Genomic DNA, 1,541 nt, shown 5'->3' with positions numbered 1-1,541 from the left:
AAAACAGTGAATGTCGCTGGCAGATTGTTTTCGATTCTGCTGAGAAGACCGGAAACGTCCTGAGGAAGATTGTCCTGACTTCTGAGGCTGACCAGATGCCCCAAAAGTACCCTGACCTGCCAGGCTGCGACCATTGTACTGCTGTGTAGCCTATGGCTGCTGGATCTGTCCAGATGTCTGACCCCCCTCTGCTTCCTTTTCTTGTCTGGATACCCTCTCTGGTGAGCTGACTCTATCATCAGGGCTTGGTCCAATGTCTCTATGTAAGATGCGTTCCCAAAATCAACAAGCTTTACTTGTAGATGCCCATCTAGTCCCTGAATAAACTGCTGTATACGGGAACTGCCCTCAGTAACTAGTTATGGACAAAATCTAGCCAATCAGTTAAACTCGGCATTGTACTCTGTCACCGAGCAGTTGTTCTGTCGCAGACTTAGAAAATCCTGACAGCGAGTCCTCTGATATGCCCGTGGGAAGTAGCGGCTCTCAAAAGCCTCTCTAAATCTGGCCCAGGTAATGTTCTGCTCGCTTATGATGGAATGCTGCATAACCCACCAGGTGCCAGTCTCATCCCGTAAATGAAAAGCAGCCAGCTCTGCTTTCTTCCACTCGGAGAAAGCCATGTAGAAGAAGGTCCGCTCCATAGTCTCTATCCAGGACTGGGCCATGCTCGGATCAAGCTCTCCTCAGAAGAGTGTGAATCGACTCTTCATCGACTCTGCCAACGCTGGGATCCGGCCTCGTGTCGTGACAATATCTGTGAGGTGGGTAGGGACGGCTGCAGGAACTGGCGGAACCACTGGAGCTGGTGCTATAGGTAGTACCGTTGGATAGACCGGGGGAGGTACTCCCGGTGCTACTGCATAAGCTGGAGCATGTACCACTAGTGGTACTGCAGGGTCGATATGGGTGGTCGTAGCTGGAGGTACGATAGGTGGTGGTACCGGAAATGGAGCAACCGGTACCGTTGGTGTGGGTGCTGGGTACACTGTAGGTACTGGGGGCACAGGTGTTGCTGGTATCGGGTACACGGTAGGTTCAAGTGGCGGTGGTGGTTGGTACGCTGTAGGCTTGACCGGAGCAGGTGCGGGGTATGCCAGTGGTACCCCTTGTGGTACCGTAAATACGGCAGGGGTGGGTACAGCGGGTGCAGCCGAGGTAGGTACATCTAAAGGAGCCATCGGGGTCCGAGAGTCCGATGCGTCCGCAGTATCCTGAGTCTGTCTCTGACCGACAGGCTTAAACCGAGTAGGGATCTCTGGCGAGTCTGTTGCCAGAGATTCCAAAGTCCTCTTACGTGACCGTCCAGCACCATGTCTCGCAGCTACTCGTGAAGATCTCCTCATATCTGTTAAGTTGTAACACAAATATTTCTACAAGTATAAAAATTATAAAATTACCTTTATACCTATTTGGCGTCTGGAGATGTTCCGTCGCTGTCCAGTCCCCATTTTTGACCTCAAAATTCCAGACGAGAAAATTGACGGAAACCTGTACAAATCTGAAAATAAGTACCCAAGTTTACTAGCAAATTTGGGCTA

The 1,541-nt window shown here is 50.9% G+C and overlaps 1 protein-coding gene across 1 annotated transcript; it reads left to right on the top strand.

The window, feature by feature from the left end:
- Nucleotides 1-666: 666 nt before the first annotated feature.
- LOC121979906 (uncharacterized PE-PGRS family protein PE_PGRS54-like) lies at nucleotides 667-1,218 on the top strand. Its single transcript, XM_042531882.1, has 2 exons — nucleotides 667-817; nucleotides 899-1,218. Exons 1-2 carry the CDS (start codon nucleotides 667-669, stop codon nucleotides 1,216-1,218), a joined length of 471 nt encoding a protein of 156 aa, XP_042387816.1.
- The last annotated feature ends 323 nt before the right edge of the window (nucleotides 1,219-1,541 follow it).

The sequence above is a fragment of the Zingiber officinale genome, chromosome 5A (genome assembly GCF_018446385.1).
Source record: "Zingiber officinale cultivar Zhangliang chromosome 5A, Zo_v1.1, whole genome shotgun sequence".
Taxonomy (NCBI): Eukaryota; Viridiplantae; Streptophyta; class Magnoliopsida; order Zingiberales; family Zingiberaceae; genus Zingiber; species Zingiber officinale.
This window is presented reverse-complemented; position numbering and strand designations above follow the sequence as displayed.